This window comes from Micromys minutus (genome assembly GCF_963924665.1).
Source record: "Micromys minutus genome assembly, chromosome: 13".
NCBI classification, from domain to species: domain Eukaryota; kingdom Metazoa; phylum Chordata; class Mammalia; order Rodentia; family Muridae; genus Micromys; species Micromys minutus.
This window is the reverse complement of record NC_137982.1, coordinates 27,572,484-27,597,556: the sequence shown is the minus strand read 5'-3', so window position 1 is coordinate 27,597,556 and position 25,073 is coordinate 27,572,484. Positions and strand designations below refer to the sequence as shown.

At 42.9% G+C, this 25,073-nt stretch overlaps 1 protein-coding gene across 2 annotated transcripts in view; it reads right to left on the bottom strand.

Annotated features, from left to right (window-relative positions):
* FMNL2 (formin like 2) overlaps positions 1-25,073 on the bottom strand; it is a 259,204-nt gene that overhangs the window by 44,413 nt on the left and 189,718 nt on the right. For both annotated transcript variants that reach the window (XM_080927503.1, XM_080927502.1), the window contains exons 7-9: positions 17,137-17,245; positions 13,004-13,080; positions 11,589-11,682 (exon numbers count right to left, since the gene is read on the bottom strand). In XM_080927503.1, coding sequence (XP_080783629.1) covers positions 11,589-11,682; positions 13,004-13,080; positions 17,137-17,245 — 280 coding nt within the window. The remainder of the gene's footprint in view (positions 1-11,588; positions 11,683-13,003; positions 13,081-17,136; positions 17,246-25,073) is intronic.

Sequence of the window (25,073 nt, the reverse complement as noted above, 5' to 3'; positions counted from 1 at the left end):
GTTTGCCTGCTTTCCCTGGGATGGCTCCAGGTTCAGGGACCTCCACTAAAGACTCACTTCAGATTCCCGTCTGAAGCTGTCTGACGGTGGTTCTTTTAGAACCAGACATGATGGAACTGGATGGATAGAGGAAACATCTAATTCCGGAATGTAGAATATAGGAGACGCTAAATTCCCAACTGCACTTCCTCCATTGGTAAGGTGGGGGACAGTTTCCTAGTCAGCCATGCATTCTTACTCACACTGCCAATCTCTGTTGCTGAAACTGTCTCCACCAAACCAAGTCATTTTCCTTTCTGTTGTTTTTGTTTTTTAAAATAATCCAGCTCAAAAGGCACTTGCTTTCTCATTGGAGCCCTACAAATTGTTCGGTCTACCATGAATTTTACTAGTAATTTAAAACCATCCCAAGAATCTACCTTATCTGTAGCCATTCCTATTATGTTTTCTCTTTAGAGGGAAAATATAAGAACATATTTAGAAAGTGCTTGGGGTTTAACAGAACATGTATGACTGCATACAAACCCAGAGCGGGATGGTCACAGTCCCAGAGGGAATGGGATTAGAATGAGAATGGCCCACTTATGCTGAGGCCTCCATCTTCGCGCCTTTCTCACGCCTGGGAATTAACAATGTGCAACAGCCTGAGGGCATTAACGAAACAGTATATAACCAAACGTTCATGCAGAACATTCTAGTATTTTTTCTCCACTTTAAACCATATCTATAACTCATATACGAGACAGATTCGTTGGCATTTAATGTGAGAGGAGATGGAACAGAATCAACAGCAGCAGTCATGCCTTGTTTCCAAAAGTTACTATTCATTTTTATGAAAGAAGCCAGGAAACAAAATCCTTACATATTTACTATAAACTTTGCATACCAACATGTTTTGTGTTATAAATGTTTCAATCTCAACTGAGATTTAAGCTCGACTCACAGGAAGTCAAGTTCAATAAGTACCTAGTAATAAGTACAAGTACCTAGAAATAAGTACCTAGAATCTGGAGTTAAATCACAACAAGGAGTTGAAAATAGTCGATATTCTGTACATTTGGAAACCGTCTCTTATTGTTGACCTTGGTGCACACGTACTCCACTACATCCCTTTGCAGACAGGTCTACCTTAACGAGTCAAGGAAACTATGTAGAATACCCACCATGCCTTCTCTTGTCTGTCAAATGCCCCAGTCCCCCCCAAAAATAGACTTTGTTCATGCTAAAAAACCTGCACACAACTCCCTAGACCTTCCCACGACCTCTGAGTGTGTTTAGAAGTTCTTAAGGAAGGGGCGGTAAGGACAGATGGAAAAATGAAAGATAAGCAAGCATCGCTAGGAAAGATGCGCTAGTCCCACAACAGAAACTGACATACACCCATATTACCAGGACAGCCATGGCCAAGCTTGACTTTTGCACTTTAGGGTTTAATTGTTATTCACATGGCGTCTTTGTGCAATTATGCTCATATTAAGACACATGTATAAATATACACAAATGTGATTTATCTTACCCTTCATCTCAGTTAACATGTCTAGCCTCCCAGAATCATGCTAGAGCTAGGACTGAACCTTAGCATTCAATGTAGCTCTTAGCACTAGACTCTCAAACCTTCAAAAACAACTAAAGCTTACATTTTTAAAAGGTCTCTCTGTTTTCACATGATAGAAAACTACCTGTTTGGCCAAATTTGAAACACAAGGCCTCAGGGCAGAAATTATCATTTCTTTTGAGGGAGGGTATAGTACTCCAGGCTAGCTCTAGGCTGACTCTGAAATGTCAAATGGCTAGTTTTCTGTTCCGGGAGTGCTAGAGTTACAGTTCTGCACTGTCATACCCAGCAACAAGAAAAGGGTTTGTTTGTTTGTCTTTAAGAAAACTTTTTTTAAAAAGGTTTATTGTGTATACAATGTTCTGCCCGCATGTATGCCTGCACACCAGAAGAGGGCACCAGACCTCATTCCTAGATGGTTGTGAGCCACCATGTGGTTGCTAAGGAATTGAACTCAGGACCTCTGGAAGTGCATCCAGGACTCTTAACCTCTGAGCCAGCTCTTCAGAAACAAGACAAGGGCATTTTAAATACATATTTACCATACAAAACAGTATAGAATGAAGAAGTGAGGGGTGGACACAGAAGAAAGCTAGGTGGCCCTAAAACAGACATTTAACATGAGTCTGTGTAAATCTATGCTACACATATCTACCAAGTCCTGATGAGGGCCTGAAAGCTTCCATTTTCATGGGTCCCAGAGTTGAGTCTACGAAAGCTACAATAGTCTGGACTTTGATATAACACACACACACACACACACACACACACACACACACACACACACACACGTGTGATGTGTGTCCATGTATACAAATATAGACACATGCACATATAGGCAGACATATATACATACACACGCATGCCCTTCATACTGTCCTCCTGTCCTTTAAAACCACAGAACACGCAAATGTCAATGAGCCAGGTCTGAAGGAAAGCTCCAGGCTCGAAGACCAGTACCCAAGCCTGTGAGACACTGCATGTCTCCAACAAAACACAGCTCTCTCTGCTTCTCCAGGGCATTCTTCCAAGAATATAAAATGAAGACACGTATGCCAATTGCTTTTCAGTTGCCAGAGGGCATGGTTTAGAAGGGGTATTTTTATGTGACTAAAAATACAAAAGCAGGCAACACCCTGTTTGGTGTTTGGGGGTTTTGGTTTTTGTTTTTTTTTTTTTTTTTTTTTTTTTTTTTTTTTTTTTTAAGTAGCTGCTTCATTAAGAAAATGAAGCTCCTCTTTGTACAGAATTATAGTCAGGCGGGGAAGGGGTCTGCAGTAAAGTCAGAATGAGCAAAAGCGCCTCCATTACCGCTAACTTGCCAGGTCACCTGGTGCCTCTGAGCACCTTGGTCCTCTCTGCTTTCTCTTTTCTCTTTAATTATTTTTCTTTTCGTTCCCCCAGGCTCACAGAGAAAGAAGGTCCTGCCGACTTTAGAGTAAATCACACAGTAGCTGGCTGTGAGTGCAGAAAGAGACCAAGAATTCTGAAACATCAGTGACAAATTCTGAAGCAAGCCACAGAGAGGCCAACCCACACCTTGCCCCATCAGACTGATCTCCTGCTGGGTCCACTGCCAACGGACTTTCCTCCCTGAGCCCAAGAACCATTCATCTCCTTACTAACGGAGGCTGTTTAAGTAGCCAGTGATTGGAGACCACATTTCTTTTGCTGCCCCTCTCCCCTTTGGAAACATGAAGACTGTGTGCCCTTTTCAGGAGCATCACACACACACACACACACACACACACACACACACACACACACACACACACACACACACCCTGTCTCAGGCACAAGCCAACTTCACTAAAAGGCAATCTTAATACAAAATGGCATTCTTAAGTCTCTTTACCTGAATGTTGGCAAATTACGCATTCCTTGTACTAGGGTAGCCATGTCCCACCCTGGCACTGTCACCTTAGGTGCTACAAGGCGGTTCATGGACTTAAGTAAGTGAAGGAATTTGAGATCAGGAGATTAACTGGATTGATAGGATGTTATCACTATGTTCCTTAAATAAAGGAAGCCAGATAACAGAGAAAGAGGTAGGTGTCTTGCTGGCTTGGGAGTTAAAGGAAGGCATGAACCAAGGAATATAGATGATAAAAAGCAAAGGGACAGGCTCTCTTCTGGACTTTGTAGAATACCACTATATCAATTGTTTTGTTTAAGATTTATTATATATAATATTATACACACATATACATATACATATACATACATACATATATCAGTACACTTCAGACACATCAGAAGAGGCATCAGATCCCATTACAGACGGTTGTGAGCCACCATGTAGTTGCTGGGAATTGAACACTCAGGACCTCTAGAAGAGCAGTCAGTGCTCTAAACCACTGAGGCATCCCTCCAGCCCACATTGACTGTTTTATACCTTGATATGTCAGACCATAAGATTAAAACAAAAACAAAGGATGTGTTAAAGCCACCAGGTCTGTACTCATCTACCATGGCAACTATCACCAATCAGGCACAGAGGTACACCCCTGTAATCACAGCAGCCAGGGGCAGAGACAAGAAACGCCTGAGCTCAAGGCCAGCCTGGGATACCTAACAAGCTAGAGGCCCTGTGTCAAAGTTAATAATAATTAACAATGGTGATGTACCTAACTGATTTTTATACATCTTAAACTCGGGCACCATGTGTTTCACACTGCTTCTGACCCATCTGCCTTAGACAGACAGACAGACAGACAAACACACACACACACACACACACACACACACATACACACACACACACACACACACACACACACACACACACACACACACCTTGTCTTGATCTTCATCCTAACCAGCATCTTCCATTTGCTTTTTTAAAGCCTAGTATTTCAAATGTCAAATGTATTTGATGCTTCAACAGGCCTGAGATCCTTCCCTTCCTGGGGAGGGCTACAGTAACTTCTTAAATTTCTAGTGTTTATAAATGTCCCTGACAATGAGTATATTTTGTTTTAAAGTTTCCCAGGTATTTGTTTTTAATTCATAAAACAGTCTTTGGTTAATGACCAGCAATTGGTTTATTGGTTAAATTATCAATCATGGAGTTCCTTGATAACAATATATAATAAATAGATTAATTCACCAGAAACTGGTTCAAGATACTTATTTTAACAAAATTCAGTTTGTTTAGCAAGCTCCTATTATCACTGCTAGACGGTAAGTCCAGCAGCTTTCCAAATCCAGCCATTTCCTGACAATAGGTGGCAGGGCTGCCACAGCCCAGGTGAGTGGGCACTAGTTATGGTTGTGCTCGCTGACCCAGCGCCACAGTTCCAGCCTTAGGACTCAGAAGGGAAAATTTAAAACATGCAACTTAACTGTTGTCTAAGCACAGTTCAGTCTATTTAGTCTGTGTTTTTCCTTAATGATGTATTTGGACTGAATCTGCTGTCAAAAGAACCATTCTTTATGTTTGCACTTGACAGGACGAGCGGATAAGTGAGAAGCTGTTGGTAAAAGGATGTTACTTTTTTTTTTTACATCAAAATTTGTTCTGTTTAAAAAAAAAAAAGAGTATACTTTGTATTTTCAGTGAATAAGTATGACTCATCCTACAGTCAGCAGGACAGTGGAGTTCACTTCCTTACTAGAGGATGAAGGCACTTACCGTCATAACTTGTTCATTACCAGGAAATGAACTTAGAGCCCTAGGCAATGCTTCCTTTCCTTTCTAGGAAAGCTCTCAAAACCACGCTTGAAAGTAATCACCCTTCCTAGCATCAATCAAAAAGTTTATCAAGCTTTTATTATTAGGAGGATCGATCATGGTCTTGAACAAAGAGGAGAAAGGAAGAAACAACTAAAATCTTAGGGAATCCCCTACAGCTAATGCAAGTGTGAGGCCTGGCACTGAGTGTCAGCATGCCTGCACAGAGAGATGTCTAGTGACTCTCAAACACTGGGTGCATTATCAGTGGGAAGTGTTACCAGAAGGGACTGACATGTGGGGTAAATGAGGGGGGAGGCCCCACTCTAGATGTGGTTTGTACCATCCAATAGGCTAAAGACTGGGAAGTGAAGGCATTGGAAGAAGAAACTAGCGTGTGCACGCAAGCACCATTCTTTAAGTATGAATATAGCTGCTGCCACCACCCAGACATTACACTCAGCTTCTTTCGATTTTCAGTGTGAACTCAACACACACAATTCTCTAGGGAGCTCTAGACTCCCCGCCAACTGCTCTCCTCTGCGAGACCCTAGATACAACAGAAATGGAGTCGGTCTCAGACATCTCAGTATAAACACGGACCCACAGAACCAGAGAGCTTAGTAAACCTGCTGCTAGGGTGGTGCGTTACTATTCACGGACACCACATAAACAAAACCATGTAGCAGTGTTAATACGGCATATGCCTTTGCTACCGGTACCCAAGAAAACAGAGCAACCAGGGGTGTCCTGGCGAACTAAACAATACAGTCCATGGCTGACATAATGGAATGAATACACACAATAGGACCAAGTCTCCCATGGCTCAAGCGTATTCTTTGTACTGAATACAAAAGTACTCCTCCTTCCATGTTGAAAATGTTCAGTACTTCCAGAGCTACCGAAATGGCCCAGGTTATATTTATAACCCATGCCCTCAAATACTGATGAAGTCAATGAAATTAAACTCAGAGGGATTCTGGGAACACATCAAAACGTCTGTTCCTCTTCCTGTCCAGTTTGGACCACTGTGAATAACTCTCGACAGGCTTTCTTAAATCAAGTTAATAATCCATAGTACAAGTGCTTTCAGACGCCCAGTAGCTAAACCACATCAGCCTTCTTAGGAAAGTTTCTAGCATGTGGAGGGGGAAAAGGGCTACTGCCAAAAGTATTGCATAAAGAGAGCCGGTGGCCTTGAGTGACTCATTTTAGAGGGCTTGTGTGCCTATGCTGGAAGTTCAGAAGTGGGAGGCATTAGGGTGTTTACTAACCAAACTACAACTTTTGCCCCAAACCAGATGTTACCATTATAAAAGCGGTTGAAGACAATTATAACGGATCCTGATGGCTTCCAGTGATACCTTCCAGCATCCTGGGAGACCTAATGGCTCAAAACCCTCAAGATTTTATCAGAGGTGTCAGAGTAGGCTGTTTTATTGCCTAGGTACTTTTGCTATGACACCAAATGGAAACTTTCTTTGGTATATTTTGGGGTACCTTTTACAAGTAGGGCAAGTTCTCAACTATACCCAAGATTTAATGGGGCATGAAAGGAGGAAGGGTAAGGGAAAAGAGAAGAAGGTGTAGGTTGCAAACTTGTAGGAGTTGAACTAGAATCTTTCTAAATCTATAGTGACGGCTGCTCAAGGCCCTTCACAGTTGGCAGGATTTTATGAGTCCATGGGTTTCTAGGCAAGGTCTATGATGATTGGGAGAAAAGAACAAACAGAGCTGAGTTTGTCTCTCTCAAGGATGAATGTGTAGGCTATCTGTGGGCTGTCCTCACTGCCCATCTCTAAGGCCAGCCACACCAACAGGCGAGCCATACCAGGAATACTTGTCCATCTCTAAGGCTGGTCTCTAGGCTCCTTGTCCTGTCTCTTTGTCTCTTGTCTTCCTTCATCTGCCCTCTCTTTGGTATGTTAGAAGAAGAGTCTGTTTCTTACAAAAAGAAGACCCTGAACTAATTTGAACACAGAAAGTGTTTCTAGAATTCCAAATGTGTTTTATTTTTTCCTATCTTGCAGACTCAACACTCAAAACTACATACAGCCATGCAGCTAAGAGAGAACTTCAAGAAGATGGCTGCATGACTTTTCATATGGATAAAGGAAACAGTGAAGAGAAACAGATGGCCCTTGTTCTCACCCTGGTCCTCATTTCAGGGGCATAAATTTTCATGAGGAGACACTTCAACACCAAATTCAGATGTGTTAATTCCTTGTATTTAATTGTTTTTAGAGCAAAGAACTTGAAGAGTGTTGTGGTTGACTATTAATGAGCTAGCCTTCAACTACACATATCCTTGCGTAGGTACAAGCTGCAAGCAGCCTTCGGGAACTGTATCACTGAAACGCACCAGTATACACATGAGGTAACCCATGTGCTTGCTCAGCAGTGCTGGCCTTAGACCCAACCTCATCACCATAAGCCAGTGGTTCTCGATTTCCCTAATGCTCTGACACTCTAATATAGTTCCTTATGCTGTGGTGACACCCACCATGAAATTATGTTTGCTGCTGATTATGAGTCATAATGACAATCATTCTGGAGATAGTAGTTAGCTGACAGGGTCCAAAACCCACAGTTTGAGAACCATTGCAAAATGCACTCTCTATTTCTAAGCACAAACTTTAGATGTGAGGACACTGCGGGCAAGACTCTTTTGAAAACAAAATGAGGAAATACACGATGTTTGGTAAAGGGGCTTGAAATGCAAGCCTGGTAACCCAGTTCAATAACAGGAAAGAGAAGAAAAATAAAATCAGCCCCCATAGACTTGCCTCTACCCTTTGTTTCCTCACATTGCTTTGATGTCTCCAACCACCACCACCCTCACGCTTCTGATCTGGCTCTGACATACAAACATGCGCAATAATAAAAAACTAAGAGAGAGAAAGAGCGAGCGAGAGAGAGAGAGAGAGAGAGAGAGAGAGAGAGAGAGAGAGAGAGAGCAATATTGCTGCTATCTATAACATTAACTGAACCATGAGAAAGAAGTAATCATGTGTGTGAAGGGCCAAAAACTATTTTGCTTCATTTTATATTCATGTTAACCTGTACAACTGGTCACACTTGACAGAATGAACCATATTGGCTCGAGAAAGAAAAGGCATGATTCCTGCCACAGACTAAAGGTGAACAGTCCTGTGAGGCAATGGTTCTCTCAAGCACAGGTGGCCCTGTGAATGTTATCTACTGACCATACCCTGTCCAGTATCCTGCAACAGAGGGACGGTGTTCCATAAAGCATTAGCTCCTAGTTCTCCAGAAGCCAGAAAACTCCAGTGACGTTTCTAACAAAAAAACAAAAAACAAAACAACAACAACAACAAAAAAACCCAAAAAACAAAAAAGTAAAGAAAACACCCTTTGCTGTGATGTATAAGAAAATATCTGACTCACATAGAGATATGAGAAAAGGAAAGGAATTTAAAAAGCACTGAGATCAACAGAATCGTGTTTAGACCCAAAGCACCAGGCAATTGCAGGGTCAGGGATCAGGTTATAATTCCGCTTTCAACTACCTGCCAGTGCTTGGATTTAGGAGTTTTCTTCAAATAAGCATGTGATATCCCCTAAAAAGCTAAAACACACACAATTCTGGTGCAGAAATTCTTGACACAGAAGATATGACTCAATTCTGCATATGCCTGTGTGTCTTTTGTGTGTTAAGTATGAGGAAATAAAACAAAGCATCTCCTGTAAGGCAAGTTTTAGTTCAGATCCAATATAGTCTTTTTTAAAAAAGATTTATTTATTTATTTTATTTATATAAGTACACTGTAGCTGTCTTCAGACACACCAGAAGAGGGCATCAGATCCCATTACAGATGGTTGTGAGCCACCATGTGGTTGCTGGAATTTGAACTCAGGACCTCTGGAAGAGCAGTCAGTGATTTTAACCAATGAGCCATTTCTCCAGCCCCCAATTAAAGTTTTTAATACATAATTTGGCTTACAGTATAATTGGATGGTTATTAAAGTTATATTTCAGGATATTACAGCTATGGTCATGAATACCTTTATAGAAAATATTTTTAGTGTAGACAGGACTTCTCATGTGATATTCTCAGTAGGAGATTGAAACAGTATGCGACATTTTCAAGTCTGGTTTCATGTAAAGATTTGAGGATTATACCCGAAAACATATGCTATTTATCTTGCACTTTAAAGTCACTCCCTCAATATATCCCGTTATTTATAGATGTACAATGTGTATTTATACATGATATGTAGACTCACAGATTAAACATTTACACAGTCAATTTAAGTTTATATGTTTTGGAAGCCACGTGTAAACATAAAGATTCCCTGTTACTCATCATCCTTTGAGAACTCAGGTGTGACCTCACTACCACCGAGGCTGACGAGATTTACGTTTAAAGGCACAATTAGGTGGTCCCCTCAGTTAGCAATAATGACACAGGCATGCAGCGGACTCATTAAGCACTGGCTAGGGTGAGAAGCAACTGGCCAAGCCAGCAGTGTGGGCTCTGCTGATCACAGGTTAAGAGCTCCCAGCCCTGACAGGCTCACAGCACAGCTCCCTCCCTCCCTCCCTCCCTCCCTCCCTCCCCCTCTCCAGAAGGGAGGGCAACTCTGCTGTCTTCCCTTGTTTCCCTACATAAAGTGGTGTAAGATGTGAGACACAGATACTAGGAATACTGAGGCAAGAGAGTCAGACAGGTAAGCACAGACTTAGGTGTCGCTGCACAGACATTCAGAATTAGAACAAATTCTGACCCTAGCATGCCCACCAACCTTCACATGTGTCCCCGCAGGTATGGCAGCTATCCGAGATCCTTCTGTAAAATGAAACCCTTAAAGATGCTATGGGACTGATTCTGCACTGGGGCATGGCTAGTGCTCAGCATCTTTCTCTAGACTTTCGGGAAAGAGGCAGAGCGCCTGCAAGCCCCTCAGGGAATTACATCTTAAACCAGCCTGGCTTACAAAAACAACCAAAAGCCCCAAACAACAACAACAACAACAACAACAAACTTGTCTCAGAAAACAAACAAAAACAAAAAAATAACAACAACAAAAAAAACTAAGCAAAAAAAAACAAAAAACAAAAAACAAAAAACCTCAGCTTGGCTTAAAAGATTGATTGGTTGATGACTGACTGACTGAAACCCATCTTTCCACATTACCCTGGCTGTCCTGGAACTCAGAGATCCACCTGCTTCTGCCTCCAATTGCTGGGATTAAAGGCCTGCACCACTGCACCCAGCTAGTTTGAGTCTTAATCCAGAAATATCTGGAATTAAACAGTACTACCAGGCTAAGGCACACCTTGGCTGAGGGTCCTATCAGAACCTGGGGCTCTGAGTGCCTTCAACATTCTCCCAGAGCTGTTTGTAATTTTCCTACTTAAAGCCATCGGAGATGTGAGGCACAGGCACTGGGAATACAGAGGCAGTCTACCTGGCCCCAGCACTGCCCACTACACCCACGGAAAACTGGTTACATCCTTCGTAGAGATGTCTAGATATTTTCGTGGCGCCTGACTTGTGTAATATTACCTGTGTGCAACAGCCTCCATTGTTCAGAACAGTCTTCCCGCTCACAAGTGCAGGGAACCAACCGAACCTACAGAGCTCTGTGCACGGGCAACCGTACCGCCTTCCACTGATCCCTCGAACCGAAGCTCCAGCCCCCAGTCTCCATCTCAACCACATAGGCCCACTGCTTCATTCTTGGTTGTTGTTTTGTGTTTTTCTTGTTGGGGGACCATGAACCTCAGATAAATTTGGAACTCATTATGTAGCCAAATTATCAGTTTACATCTACTCTAGCCCAGATGTCTTTCCCCAGTGCTGGGGTTGCAGGTCTGTGATCCTCTATACCCAGTTTTAACTCTCTCTCTCTCTCTCTCTCTGTGTGTGTGTGTGTGTGTGTGTGTGTGTGTGTGTGTGAGCATGTGTGTGCTTATGATAGCACCTCTCTGTTAAGGTTACAAATCCCCCAGTGAGTGTCCCCATTTGACAGGTTCAATGAGTTCTACATAGATAGCATCCAGCAAAGGAATGAAAATAAAGAGGACTCAGGAGAAGTAACTATGATGAAAGGCTTTATCAACCTTACTGGAGTTTGCACTGCACAAACCTTAACCCAATGTATGTGCATCAAAGACAGTTTGCCCAATGCCCGTTCCCCTGCCCCAAAGGGAAATGAGTACTGCAAATAGTTTTGACACAGGATAGAAATGAGACCCCAAACCATCCTTCTCAGTAAGGCCTCGGGGAAATTAGCTACGTATGCTTCCTTAGTCCTAGGGTCGATGAAAACGTGAATCACTCTATTCAAAGATGTTAGACATTTGTGTACTCTTATCAAAACTATGGGTCCTACCTCTTTGAAGTTATCAAAAGCTGATAAAATGATTTCATGCCCGCCTCTGACAAGACAAACGGCTGCCAACAGCTCCAAGACAAGAGCTTTTGTTCTGTCGAAACAAGAGGAGGAAAGAAAAACATTCATCACTGAAGGAGACATGATGAGCCGCTGCTCCCTCCAGAACGAACAGTGGAGGAACAGGGCACCGGCCTGCATCGTCATTGACGCCTCGGTAACTGAAGGACACCCGGCACATTCCGGAACCTCCCTAAGTTTGCCGTCTGCAGTGATTAGTGTGGCCAGTCTTAACTGTTAGGAGTCTAGCATGGCTAGCAAAACTAAAAATCAGCTGGAATTAATGTTTTTCATTTCTCTTGCAGAAACAGAGCCATGAGAATTCCACATGACAAGTTTTTAGTGTTTTTTCTTACTCGGGAGACCGGAAAAGTACCAGGTTACAGCTGTGCGCATAGAAAGATATTTTCTCTGACCCAACAAAATAAAGTTGCATCTAAAATCATTTTGGGAAGAAGCCAGGGATGAATTCAACATTTGCAAATAAAATGTGAACAAAGAAACAGTATTGCTTTTTCACATGAGGCTACTTTAGCATCTCGTCTTCGTTCTGGAACAAAAACTGCCAACCTCTTTAACAAAGACGGTTCTGATAACCCACAATGTCAACTGTCTTAAGAAAAATGAATAATGACTTCCCTGTGGTGAAGTCAGGAACCCAGGACTACAAAAGCAACCGCAAAACCAAAATATCCAATGTGTATACAGAACTTTACAATTAAAAGACCCAATTTATGCCCAGGGATTCGTTTAAAGAAGAACTAATAGTTTTGAGATAATCCAGTTCTTAGCAGTGTATCTGAAGGGGAGGTACAGAACTGAAATGCAGAAACCACCAGAATACTCTACAACAAGCAAAAGGCAAACGGTGAGGAAAACCACCGTGATGTACGAGTCTGGTCTTGATGGTGCACATAAAAGGAAACCGTGCACACACCATTAAATTTGTGTTTGTGTTTCTCTTTCTGTTCGTAACTAAGCTCCATGTGTCAAGGTAACCTGGCGGGCTGTTAGTTTTCATGTTAGTTGGTGTAGCTTAAGCCTTGTCAACACTCTTCTGGTCCCCGTGTCTGGGTGAACTGGCAACCCAGTCCTGCCCACCACTACCTCTCAGTAGAGCGTTAGAGAACCAGGTCACTCATGGACTGAAAGGTAAATGGAAGGCTGAGAGCTGTCCCGGGTGCTCAGTTCTGCCCCCACTAGGAGAGTTGCCGGGCAAAGGGGAAAATTCTACACAGCCACGGGGTTTATAGCCAGTCTGGCTTGGGGGAGCCACGCTTGCAAGGTTTCCAGTTCTGAAACGGTTGGCTGATGACTGGCTCTCTGCTTCCCTGAACGTTATGAAACATGCTTACCTGGGATTCTTGTTGTTCAAACTTAGTGCAATCTCGTTGACGGCGTGTGGATGAGACATGACCATGTTGAAACCATACTGAAATGCAGAGGGGAAAAGCAAACCATTATAGCCAAAGTCTCAATGTTACCTACAACACAAACACTTGGGCTGGCGGTATAGCTCAGATCAAGTCGGTCTCGCATGACAGAAACTCCAGATCCTATCTCTAGCACTGCCAAACCCCCTGGACATTCCTACTTCATGTAAGGCAGCTGAGTTCCTAGCACATGAGTGTCAGAACATGTGCCTTTTCCAAAATGTTTGGAAACACTGCTTTCCACTATCAAAGGCACTTTGAGCAAGAGCATCCTTCCACTATTCATGAATGAACTTTGTGTTTGTCTCTATTAAACTAGTGAAAACACTATTCTAGTGACTCAAAAGTTGTACACTCATTGAATCACCTTAAAGACAAAACAAAACCAAGCTCTGGTTGGATTCCCAAGATTGACCCAGGTCAGGTTACTCTGCATTTCAAAGACAAAGCTCTGCAATCTGAAATTTTCAAGCATCCAGGATGACTCCATGATGAAGCTAAGGTTGACTGTCCCCCAGCTTCTGCTCCACCTCCCGCCACTACCACCACCCTTGGCAATGGTCATTTTGATGCACACTTCCCCATAACTCTTCACAAACAAGCTAGTCCACAACAAGAATCTAGAGCAACTACAGTATTTCCTAAATGCACACACAGTTTTGCTCTTCCTTTCACACATGCTACCAACAGACAAAAGAAGAATAAAAGGGGGGGGGGGGGGGAGAGAGAGAAAGACATTAGGGGTCAGCATGGGCCACATAGCAAGGCACTATCTCCCAAAACCAAACATTTCTAAAGCTTTAGTCAATCTGCCCATTGACCAGGGTATCTCCTCTCAGAGATAACACTCCTGTGCTCCGATCTCAGCCCAGCCCATCCACTTGAATCCCTGACCTTACACCCTCTCACCTACTCTGCAACATTACAAGAGCCAGCACAGTGACACACGGCTGTAACCCTAGTACTTTGGAGGTGCAAGCAAGTGGATCAGTCCAAAAAATTCACAGCCATCCCGGTCTACCTGAGATCCTGCCTCAAAAAGACAAAGAATGTGAAATGGTCTGAAGGCTCTGCAGGCCCATTTGTCTCTCTGTACTGATTCATTGCCATTCCATAAATATATTGTGCAACAAAACCCTAGCTTGGCGAGACAGCCAGTGTTTGGCCACACCTTCCCATTTGGATGCTGTCCTTTACAACAGCAAAATCCCTTCAAACATGCAAGGTCTAGAGATTTCTTTCCTCTCACTGTGTGTTCTGAAAGCCACTCCTATTGAGCCTTTCACCTCCCACCCCTGAAGCTGTTCTTGGCAGGATCACCCCGGGTGTGCACTCAGCTAAACCCCATTCATCTTGCATGACTTAGCAGAAGCATCAGACCCAGCTTGCAGCACTTCCTCTGGCTGGCTTCTGCCCTCTTGGCTATTTCTCAGTCTGTCTTCTCCTTGGCTTTTCTCTCTCCAACTTTTAAGTGGAGTGCCTTATGGGTTCATATTAAGAACCTCCTCTCTACCTACTAGCACAGTATCCATGGTTTCTGATACCATTTTCATGCTAACTGCTTTCAAATATCTATCTTCAACCCACACCATCCACTCCATATTCAGACTGACTTATCCATTTGGATGCCAAATAGACATCTCAATTAAAGTCTATAAAACAGACTTCCTGGTGATCTGTCAGACCTCCTGCTCCTACAGTAGACAGTAACTTCATCTTAGAGGCCCAGGATAGACTCCTAGTACCAGCAATATTATTCACCTTCTCCCTCAATACACGACCAGATGCTGTGGCCCTCACTGTCCATACAAAGAGATCCAGAACTTGACCACTTTTCTTATCTTTCTTCCTATAATTCCAAACCATACCACCACCAAAACTCTTCCAAGTTAATGCCAGTCACTTCCAAAACAGTCTACCTCCCCTTGACTCCATGGCCAAAGGCCAACACTGAACAGAAGCCATGAGGATTCGTCCCATTAAAGCAGATGTCACAATGTCCCCTTAGAATGCCTTGTTTTCTATGTGTAACACAGCTATGTCTTTCACTGGCCCACAAGGTTCTACATGATCCCTGTAATTTCTGCTTTTCTCTTCGCTACTCCTTTTGCCCCAACCAACTCGACTTCCCTTCCTGATCCAGGGCCCTGGTACTTGCCTTGCCCTCTGCCTAGGATCTTCTTTCTCTAACAGCCCTTCCCTCTGTCCACAGTTCACTTCTCATAAATACTACCCCCTCGGTGACACTGTCCTAGCAGACAGTCTGGGGGTGAATTCTTATATTCATATGGCACTTCTATCCCTATTTTTGGTTCCTTTTCAGTAGTACTTGGTAGTGATAATCCAAGGCCTTCCTGGATTAGAACCTTGCACAACTCATTAGCCATGTGCTATGGAGGGTATCATTTAACTCTCAGTTTTCTCAGACACTACCAACCTCACAGGGGTGTGTGCTCCCAAGAATTTACAGGCATGAAACCCTGAGAAGTGCACAGAGCAGGTAATGGCTTTGGTTCTATTCATCATCCTACGATCTGGAATGCTACATGTTTCCATTGTGAGTGCAGTCTTGCCATGATTACCTCCCTGGAGAGTAAGTTCCTGACACCTTCTTAGGGACTGCAGAATGCTCAGTACTTAAGACTGTCTTTGTCTGGTGAGGCTCCCGAAAAAACTGATTGGTGGGGGAAGACCAAAGCACGCTTGCCTTTGTAAGTTCCATTCCCCTTCCAATGTTGGGTGTCAGTGCTAACATGGACCCTCATGCATCTAGTCCCTGGCCTGAGAATTTGAGTTTTAAACTGAATCCATTTTTTTTCTTACTCCATTTGGCTAATTTATGCTTATGACCCTGTTTATTTACCCTAGATCCTACACACACTCATTTTCCATGATGTTATAAAATTAAAGAAATGCACATTGCTACACTATTTTTCAGACTGAGATCAGCCCATAGCATAACCAGCCAAAGCAAGGATATATACTGTTAACAGGGTTCCACGTGCTCCTTGTGGACACTAGGAACCTCCGGTGCTAACACACAATAGTGAGAATTTCTGGATTAACCACCACATCAGCCGATGCACCAGGTGCTCATTACTGCTGTTCTAAAGTGGCCCATTATTACTCACGACTAGAGGTTTACTTCCCTCGGTACTCACACGTTTACCAACTAACAGGACAACTTATCATTATGTGATGAATTAGAAATACTAAAATATGAAGCCATGTGTAGGTTAATGTCAAGGTAACATGTGATTGGACAGTAGAGAGTGGGGTGGGGACAAAGTTTTGATAACAGGGAGAGAGGAGAAAGAAGAAGAATCAAGATGGAGCTGGAGAAGGAGGATCTAGATCCAGGTGGTCTTAAACAGTAATAGGTAGATATGAATACTTTTAAAGGTTTCTATAGGTCAATTTGTCTTATCTAGGTGAGCAGTTTATATCTTTGTCAACTGGTTGCAAGCTTTTTATGTGGATGTATTTTGGATTGAGAATTTAACATATAAATCTGGTTGATAAATTATTAATTGTTGAGTCATGATTTTACCAGGCAGTGGGGAACGTGAGCAAAGTTCCTGGCTGGGAGAGAGACAGCAGGGAGAGGGCGGCTCGAAGACGGTGTGGCAGAGAAGCAGCCGGGGTGTGTGGATCCGGCTCTGCTGCCCGAGAGAAGTGAGAACGTGCAGGGGCCACAGAATACAACACGTGTGTCAGGCGTGGTATCCACTTGCTTAGGGGACAGTGTGTGAAAGCAAATGCAGAGAGACAGCCAGAGAGCACGGAACCGGTGGCAAGTGGAACCACCACAGCCATGTAACTAAATATTGAACATTAGAACAAATCAAATTTTTCCAAATAGAATCTCATTAAACCAAGATCTTAACTTCAAAGAGATATACAAATTTCAACACACTTGGAGGGAGGGAGGGAGGGAGGGAGGGAGGGAGGGAGGGAGAAAGGGAGGGAGGGAGGGAGGGAGGGAGATCTGTATCTAATTACATCAGAATCCTTTACAGGATTGAAGGAAACATACTTGATAATTCAACACATACCTGGTAATTCATGATGGCTCGTAAACACATGATACAGACATGAACATCATCCTTCTTACTCACTAATCTTGAATTTTTCAGGGTTCTTCTGCTTGGCAAAGTATTATATCTAAAAAAGGGGGGAGGGGATAACTTTTATAAAATGACATACTACAGTGAGTACAAAGAAAAACCACTTAAAGAGACTCACAGTATTTTCTAGTTTTCAAGAACCTAAGTAAGGACTACAGGTCTAAAACATCAACACCAACCGCTCCATCGGGAAAAGCCCACGTGGTTCTGTGAGCCTGTCGCCATCTTTCCACTTCCTACTTATAACACATAACAAAACAAAGTATATGAGGCCTTATGAGACCTGGGAACAATCCCAGTCCGGGGTCTGAACTGGGTTTGCAGAAGCACATGATGCAGACTGCACCTGCTACTCTAACAACAGATACAGGAATGAAATTAGCTCAGTTCTTGCTCTCCAACCACCTGACCATATTTGAACCATTTCTTCCAGCTGCTGTTCTGAAGAGCCTCTGCTTTAAGAGTTTAAACCTACTGGAAGACACATATTACTTGCCTCTGGCTTCACCTTAAGAAACGAGATCCCAGAGCCGTAGCTCTTTACAAATGCCTCCAAACTTAGGACACATGCCTCAGTCTAAGTCTGATATGGCAGCCAAAAGACAGAGGAAAGTGTACTAAAACATCAGATTTCAAATGCTTCGGAGTTATGATTAATTTGCGTTTTACCGGAGTTTTATTTTGCCTCGAAAACAGTACAGAGCAGATAATGTGGCATTCTGCATACAAAGCAGGGAGCACACAATGAAACCTGCTGCATGTAAAACAGGTAACACTAACAGTTTCAAGTGACCTCAGAGCAGAAACACAGGACGGGTCACCTCTGGAACGTCAAGTTGTAACTGGATGGAGGAATGTGGAAGAAGGGATGCTGGGATGGAAAAGAGTAAGGGGGCGTTGCAATTGACCAAGTTTCAAGTATGGTTACACTCAGGCAAGGTGAGCAAGCCCAGAGAATAGCTTAGCGGGTCAGGACCCTCCGAGGTTGAACTGTATACATGTGCCCTCTCTCTGAATGATAGATACACTTAGCAATCTAGGGCCCCAGCCTCTATCCAACTGCACCTGAACCTTCTGTTTCAACTGACAGAAAGAAGTCACCGCCCTTATTAACCCTTGATAATGGCCCACTTTGGCATAGAATTCGCATGTCACTTTACCATAACTGCGGGCAGCACGTGACTGTTGACACGCTTCCTGTGGGTGTCTCAGAGGCTGGGTGGGTTCAGAGGACTGCCAGCTGACCTAAGCACGTATGATCACTCCAGTCAGCAGATGCCAAGGAATAGCACACAGAAGTGCCACATGTAGGAGCAAGGGGGAACCTCAAATATGTTTTTCCGAATCAACTTTTAAAATACATTTACTATGGTACATGATGTGTATCTCAGTAAAAGGGGTTAAGGGAATGTAGTTCAGTGGTGGAACATTTGCTTAGTATGAATGGGGCTCTGGGATCAATCTCTTTAGTAACCCCCAACACCTGAAAAAAATACTTTAAAAATGTGCATTCTGTAAGTAAGATTTCCATTTGTAAAATCAATGAAACTTGTATTTATCAACGATTTCCAATGCTCTAAAGCAACAAATCCCATGCCCCCCCCCCACCGAAATGGACACTACTAGGCTTAAACATTCCTTTCCCTGATCTTTATACAAAGCTGAAGTGGGAAGGAGAAGTAACAGTAGAAAATCATAACATCACAAAGCTGTAAAACCCAATAGGACAACCCGTGAAAACCAACCATAGCGATAATGACTCAGGGCAATTTGTATCATTAACTCTAAAATGTTCTTCACATAGAGAAGAAAACCGAAGCTCAAATAAGTTTCATCACATGGCAAGTATGAGACAGGAGACTGGACCCTGGTTTCCTCCTCAGACTGAGGGCCACTGTACTCTACCGGTTGCTTCTCAACAACACGACACAGCGCTGTTACCATGTGAAGACTCTGCAGCCATGTCAGTTAGGACAGGCGGACGTTATTCCTGTCAGCCACATTTAGGTCTCACTAACTGCCCTCAGTACTTATGGATGCCTGATTAGGTTATAGTTTACCTCCATTGCTGCATTAGGGCATCTCTTGAAAAAATCATTATCACTCATCATCTCAATAAGCAAGGATTTTTCTGTTTAAACCTTAGCTTCGTGCATTGCGTTCTAGGAGATGTAGTTGGTGTTTGTTTTAGCTTGATGGGATACTGTACTTGCTTTGTTTTCAGGAAGTATGGGCTACACAGTGAGGTTCAGGCTAGCCTGGGCTATAGCATAAGACCACACCTCAATAAAAATGGAACAAACCAAAAAGTAGAAATAGAAGCAAGAAATTTGCTTTGGTTTCCTATCACAACCAATGGCCATTTATTTTAGATTTTAAAGAAAATTTCTTGCTTCTATTTCTACTTTTTGGTTTGTTCCATTTTTATTGGGATATTGTAGACTTCTCATTCTAAACAAATCTTTTCCAGTTAAATAAATAAAACTTGTAAACTATCGTAATTTTTTTTGTTCCTGAAAAACACAAAGTATTTTCAAAATCTGTAAGGTAAGATTTAGAGGATGTCCAGGGTTAATAGATTTATCAGTACACTTTTCTGTGTGCATGTCCCACAGAACTTTATAACTTCATAATTAGATTTTCAGTTTATTTGCTTTAGTTGCTGTCTCAAGGAATTACTGTCAGTTATGGGAAGCTTTAAATCAATTCCAGTGCATGATTCAGCTAATATTACTTATCAAATACTTCTCTAGGAAGTTGGTTCTATAATATCCCCCAGGATGACCCTCAAATCCCAATGATATTGAGACTAAAACTCTATTGGTCATTTTTTTCCCCTCTACATGGACCCAAGGACAGGGTGAACAATCTAAAATAAATGGCCATTGGTTGTGATAGGAAACCAAAGCAAATTTCTTGCTTCTATTTCTACTTTTTGGTTTGTTCCATTTTTATTGAGGTGTGGTCTTATGCTATAGCCCAGGCTAGCCTGAACCTCACTGTGTAGCCCATACTTCCTGAAAACAAATGGTACATCTTACTTCAGCTTCTCAAATACTTGGCTTATAAAAACTGGCCAAGTTTCTGGTTCAAGGCATGTAAACATCTTTATGCTAACCTCTGTTAAATAGAAAGCAAAAAGTAAAGATTTTAGGAAACAATAGATAAATATACAAGTATCTGCTTGGGCCCCAGCCTGGACATGTCATTTCATTCATTATAATGATGCTCAGATCTGAACCCAAACCCAAACATCATGCGCACACTACCACACAGTGTGGTGCAGTAGCCATGGTCATATCTGCTCAGAGAAGGCTTTCGGTAGTAACCATACTTACTGAGCAGCCTTTTCTGAAGCCAGGTTTTACTGACTGGGTGAATGTACACCCTCTCTTGGAACCATTCTTCAGGCAACTGAAGGTGGCTTTAGAGCAAAAATCCAGGGTCATGTCTACATGCCTGGAAGGGTGAGGTGGGAGAACAGTGAATTCAGGGCCAGGCTCTTGCAAGACTGGATCAAAGAATAAGGTAATGGGGCCGGAGAGATGGCTCAGCAGTTAAGAGCAATGACTGCTCTTCTAGAGTTCCTGAGTTCAATTCCTAGCATCCACATAGTGGCTCACAACCATCCATAATGGGATCCAATGACTTCTTCCAGTGTGTGTGAAGACAGTGACAGTGTACTCACACACATAAAATAAATCAATAAATCTTTTTTTAAAAAAGGTAAGATTAAAATAAGTAAAGTTGTTCTTCTTTACCGATTATTTTCTAATGTTTCCATACATGTATGAGAGAGTACACACACACACGTGTGAATTCCCACTGAGACCAAAAGAGCGTGTCAGATCTCCTGGAGCTGTAGCCATAGGTAGTTGTGAGCTGCTTGACATGGCCTCTGGGGGCCAAACTCTGACCGTCTGTAAAAATAAGAAGTGTGCTGAACCTCAGAGCCATCTCTCCAGCCCCGCCCTGTTAATCTAAATATAACTCCAGTTCAGCAACTAGTCCTCAAAAGAATGAAAACTGAGACAATTACAAGTGACGTGAAAATAAAGGCGAATAAATATTAAGTGCTGCCAGTCCAGATTTCAAATAGTCTCACTGTAGGTCTTTGCACTGTGGAACTACATGACACTTTCACCTGTGATTTTCAGCTCTACTTTTAGATTTTACCAACCACGAGCAGGCATCTCTCCTTCAACAGGAGGAAAAAAAGAAAAACATTGAAAACTCAGTTAAGTGATCTATATTTAAATCTGTCTAGGTGTATGATTCAGCTAATATTACTTAGTAAATAGCTCCCTAGGGAGTTGGTTCTATATGACCCCCTACGATGACCCTCAAATCATCCTGTTCTCTCAGAACACCTAAATTCAGTCCTAGCATCCTTCTCTGGAGACTCGCAACCACCTGCAACTCCAGCTCCAGAGAGCTTGATGCCCTCCTGTGGCCTCCTCAGGTAACTGCAGCCAACCTGAACTTACATACATACACACACACACACACACACACACACACACACCAGACGAATGGAAGTAAAATTTGCTAACCAGGGACTGAGAAGACCCTAAGCACCCTCCATGTCACCTGGCCTCTGCATAGAGAAGAACAGCTCATCACGATCCACCCTCCTGGGATACATAGATGTGCAGGTTTCTGGGAAGAGAACAAACTGTACAGTACCTATGACAGCGAGAACCTCAGCTTTCAAAACTTCGATCCTGGTACTGAAATGTTGAGCTGGGTGTCGATAAACTGCAATAGAGTAATTAACAGCTTGCCCAGAGAAAGGATAAAGGTAATTGATTAGTTTCGAGAAACTGCCGAGCGGATGAGTTACCCTGACCCACTTAGAGATAAGATCATCACAATGGTAATCTGACTCCAATTAAACTCTCAAACAGCAGCAGGCACGGTGGGCTAGGAGGATGGTGATCCCAAAGCCAGCTTTTGGTTTCACAGCAAGACCCTACCTCCTTAAAAAAGGAAAGGTAGAGGGGAGGGAGAAAAGCAGTGACTAATTTATACAGAACCAGTCATAGCAATCAAATAGTACACGTGCTCTATTGTGATCATGTCCATGCAAGTAAATGTAATTCAATACTGTCTTTGGAAAGCCAGGTAAGGCAACCTACCTCTGGTTGCAAGCCACAGCCTTACAAGCTGAGTATCCGCTCTTCCAAGCAGTGTTGATCTTCACTAGACTAAACCTCACACAGACCTGGGTTTAGAGATGAAGTGGGCAGCGGCGTAGGAGGCCTGAGTGATGCTATGTAGCTCAGAACTCATGCTGCAGAAATACCAGCAGGGAAAACTGACAGCTAGAGTAATGTACTCCTGAGGGGACCCTGAAACTTCATTGGAACTCACTTGAGGAGTACATGGCAGTTGTTTTCAAAAGGCTCCCCAACAAGAGAAGGCATCAGATTTGCCGTGGTCTCCACGGGCAACCAGGTAAATGAGCTCTCTCTATGGTCCTGCCCCATGAAATATGCAATTCCAGACTCTGCCCACAGTTAATGGTGCATTTGCCCCTCCGTGACATTTGAAATCAGATTCTATGATAAGCTGTTATACTGGGGCCCCCTCCTTGTCAGTACATGATCTTGGCTTAAGGAAAACAATAGAGGGAAGAAGGGGAAGGGAAGGAGGGAATGTTCTCCTGGTCTATTTTGGCCTGCTCTAGATGCTGGCAGGCTGCAGGTTTCACTCTTATTGAAGAGCTGTGGTGGGTGAAGGAATGGAGGCTTGGGAGGCTGACTGAGTAAAATCACTCAGCACTTCTCCACAGACATCCCATTGTCATTTATTGCACAGGGTTCCCCAGATCGCCTCAAGATTTTACTTGGCTTCAGGCATTCTGAAAAGTTTTATGCTTTCAATTTTTGCCTTTGTTGGTGAGAGCATCTGCTTGGGCATTGTGCAACAGGCATTTGGAGACCTCTGTCTGTCTGTCTGTCTGTCTGTCTGTGTTGAAGTGTAAAACCAAGAACTCAGGATGTGGGAATAGGATGAGATCCTGTGATGTACAAACTGGAGAGAAATTACTGGGACAGCAAAAGGAAAAACAAGAAATGTGACACAATTTTCCTTGAACCACAAGGCTGGCATCTACTGCCACCCTGACAGCCATTGGGTCACAAGATGACCATATGCAAAACAAGAGTAGCCCAGAAGCAGAACATCCTGGTTGCTTTCTTTAGAATTCCTGCCATTTACAGGAAAACACAAGGGCCAGAGATAATTCTCCAGGGAAAACAGCATCACATTTCTCATGCATCACTCCTAAGGACTGCTTTGCCATCTTCTCAAGCACTCAACTAAAACTGTAGAAGCTACACTAGCATTAAAGACGAGATTCCACTCTGGGAGAGATGCCCAGTGAGAATTCGAAGACAAACCTATACAAATACAGACTATTAGAAGACTGACTTAATATCAAAACTAAACTGAAGGTAGATGTGGGACTTGGACACATAATCAGAGCAGATGGAAAGTAGAGGCAGAAAGATGGGGAATTCAGTGTCACCCTGGGCTACATAAAATCCTGACTCTCTTTTCTCTCTCTCTCTCTCTCTCTCTCTCTCTCTCTCTCTCTCTCTCTCTCACTCACTCACTCACACACACACACACACACACACACACACACAAAAAGACAATTATTTTAGTTATATGAGCACACTGTCACTGTCTTCAGACACACCAGAAGAGGGCATCAGATCCAATTGCAGATGGTTGTGAGCCACCATGAGGTTGCAGGGAATTGAACTCAGGACCTCTGGAAGAGAAATCAGTGATCTTAACCACTGAGCCATCTCTCCAGCCTGAAATCCTGTCTCTAAACAAAATAACACATACATCACAAATTGGGCAGGCTATATAGCTCGAGGCGGTGAGGGAGATGCTTGCTACATAAGCCTGACAACTTGAGCTTGACTCTGCAGAACTCAAGTAGCAATAAAAGGAACAAATATCACAACACACATCAATCATGCATACAATAATGACTTTTACAATGTATTCCTGACACTGGCCAGTTTCATGCACATCACACCAAGCATCAGTAGTTACATATGAGAAGAACCACAGCAATGCTAACATGGGCGGGAGACATGAAAACTAACTGGCATTTGCAAATATGCTCTGCAAGACCACATATTCGCAGGATGTATCTTGGTTAGTTCTACAGTGATACCCTCCACCTGCACCACCTACTTCACTCCTAAAAATGAAGCTGCAAAGAAGAACATGGCAAACACCTCAACCTGCACAGGTGGTTCAACATGAATAGAAACAGACACATTCTTCAGATAAAAGTAGGCAATAACTTTGAGAACAAGTAACATGTCCAAGAGAAAGCCTCCACTCTAGAGCCAATGCTCAATGACAAATACTGAATTTGCTCAGAGAACTGGATTTACAAAGTCCAAACAGTTAGTAAACGGGAATAATCGAGCTACTGTTAACCCAGTAATGTCGACAGCTACGTCTGGTTTTTTTAAAGATATATGTGTATGTATGTATGCATGTATGTATGTATGTATGTATGTATGTATGTATGTATGTATGTATGTATACTGTGGCTATCTTCAGAAAAAACAGAAGAGGGCATCAGATTCCATTGCAGATGGTTGTGAACCATCATGTGGTTGCTGGTAATTGAATTCAGAATCTCTGGAAGAGCAGTCAGTGCTCTTAACCGCTGAGCCATCTCTCCAGCCCTTCAGCTAAGTCTTAACCCATCTATTGGTAATGTATTGCAACAGCACACATTTATTTATATACATGCAAAGCTACTCCAGAGGATTGCTCAGTGTGTGCAAGGCTCTGGATTTGGTCTCTAGCACACATATGTAACAATT